Source organism: Suricata suricatta, chromosome 17 (genome assembly GCF_006229205.1).
Source record: "Suricata suricatta isolate VVHF042 chromosome 17, meerkat_22Aug2017_6uvM2_HiC, whole genome shotgun sequence".
NCBI classification, from domain to species: Eukaryota; Metazoa; Chordata; class Mammalia; order Carnivora; family Herpestidae; genus Suricata; species Suricata suricatta.
In genome coordinates this window covers 4,307,590-4,308,931 of record NC_043716.1, presented here as the reverse complement: position 1 = coordinate 4,308,931, position 1,342 = coordinate 4,307,590, and the positions used below count along the sequence as shown (strand labels likewise).

Genomic DNA, 1,342 nt, shown 5'->3' with positions numbered 1-1,342 from the left:
CTGGAGGAGGCCACCCTGCAGCACGAGGCCACGGCGGCCACCCTGAGGAAGAAGCACGCGGATAGCGTGGCCGAGCTCGGGGAGCAGATAGACAACCTGCAGAGGGTCAAGCAGAAGCTGGAGAAGGAGAAGAGTGAGATGAAGATGGAGATCGATGACCTTGCCAGTAACATGGAGACCGTCTCCAAAGCCAAGGTACTAGAACCTGGGAAATTTTTATTAATGAAATAATCCTTTATGTATGCATCATAGTTTGCACACAGTACTTTACACACATTATGTCCTTTGTTTTTTATAGTAATCTAGGATGTAAGCAAGAAAGACACTAGTGTCTGTAGTATTTCCACTTAACCCATGAAGAAATGGAAAGTCAAAGAAGTTAAGCGCATTGGCCCCATCATACCATTAATAAATGACAGGACCAGCTTTTGAACAAAGGTCATCTGTGTTCTCATGGGTTCCAGCTGGAGAACACAGGTCTCTAATATTCTCAATTATCTAATAAGCCAAGTTTCACTGTACATAAAGGCAGTCAAGTGTTTGAAAACATGCTTTTAGAAAAATACACCATATGATTCTTACAAGAATCTTACATTTAAAACATAGTCTTTAAATTTATTATATTAACAGTGCATGGAGCTTCACAGTTAGCCCTTTAGAAATCTCAATGTAGGGAGCACCTAGGTGGCTCTGTCAGTTAAGCGTCCAGCTCTTGGTTTCGGCTCAGGTCATGATCTCATGATTTATGGGTTCAAGTCCCACATCAGGCTCTGTGCTGACAGACAGCTCAGAGCTTGGAGACTGCTTCAGATTCTCTGTCTCCCTCTCTTTTTGCTCCTCTCGCTCTCTGTCTCAAAAATAACTAAACACTTAAAAAATCATAATAAAACAAAATAAATAAAAACCTCAATGTATATTTTCAACTTAGGACAGCAATCATAATATAACAAAAAATTCTAATATATCACATTGCATATACAAAAATTGGATTGATTTTATGTCAAAATAAGTACTTTTCTGTCTTACAAGAAATTTTAGCAATAGCAAAATTATGTTAAAGTATCTTTGTTTCCTTCTTTTACTTCCTCTCACAGGGAAACCTGGAGAAAATGTGCCGCACTCTGGAGGACCAAGTGAGTGAGCTCAAGTCCAAGGAAGAGGAGCAGCAGCGGCTGATCAATGACCTCACGGCCCAGAGAGGACGCTTGCAGACCGAATCTGGTAATTCTCGTCTCTTCTGGGTACTAAGAATGGAGATGGTGTGGTTGAAAACAACCGATTTGGTAATGTGAGAGCCTAATAAAAGCAACTGAGAACATGTGTGATTCACTGAGCAGTTCAG

At 40.8% G+C, this 1,342-nt stretch overlaps 1 protein-coding gene across 1 annotated transcript in view; it reads left to right on the top strand.

Annotated features, from left to right (window-relative positions):
- Nucleotides 1–1,342, top strand: part of LOC115282692 (myosin-2-like) — a 26,612-nt gene that overhangs the window by 18,354 nt on the left and 6,916 nt on the right. The window contains 2 exon segments of the mRNA XM_029928834.1: nucleotides 7–195; nucleotides 1,095–1,221. Coding sequence (XP_029784694.1) covers nucleotides 7–195; nucleotides 1,095–1,221 — 316 coding nt within the window.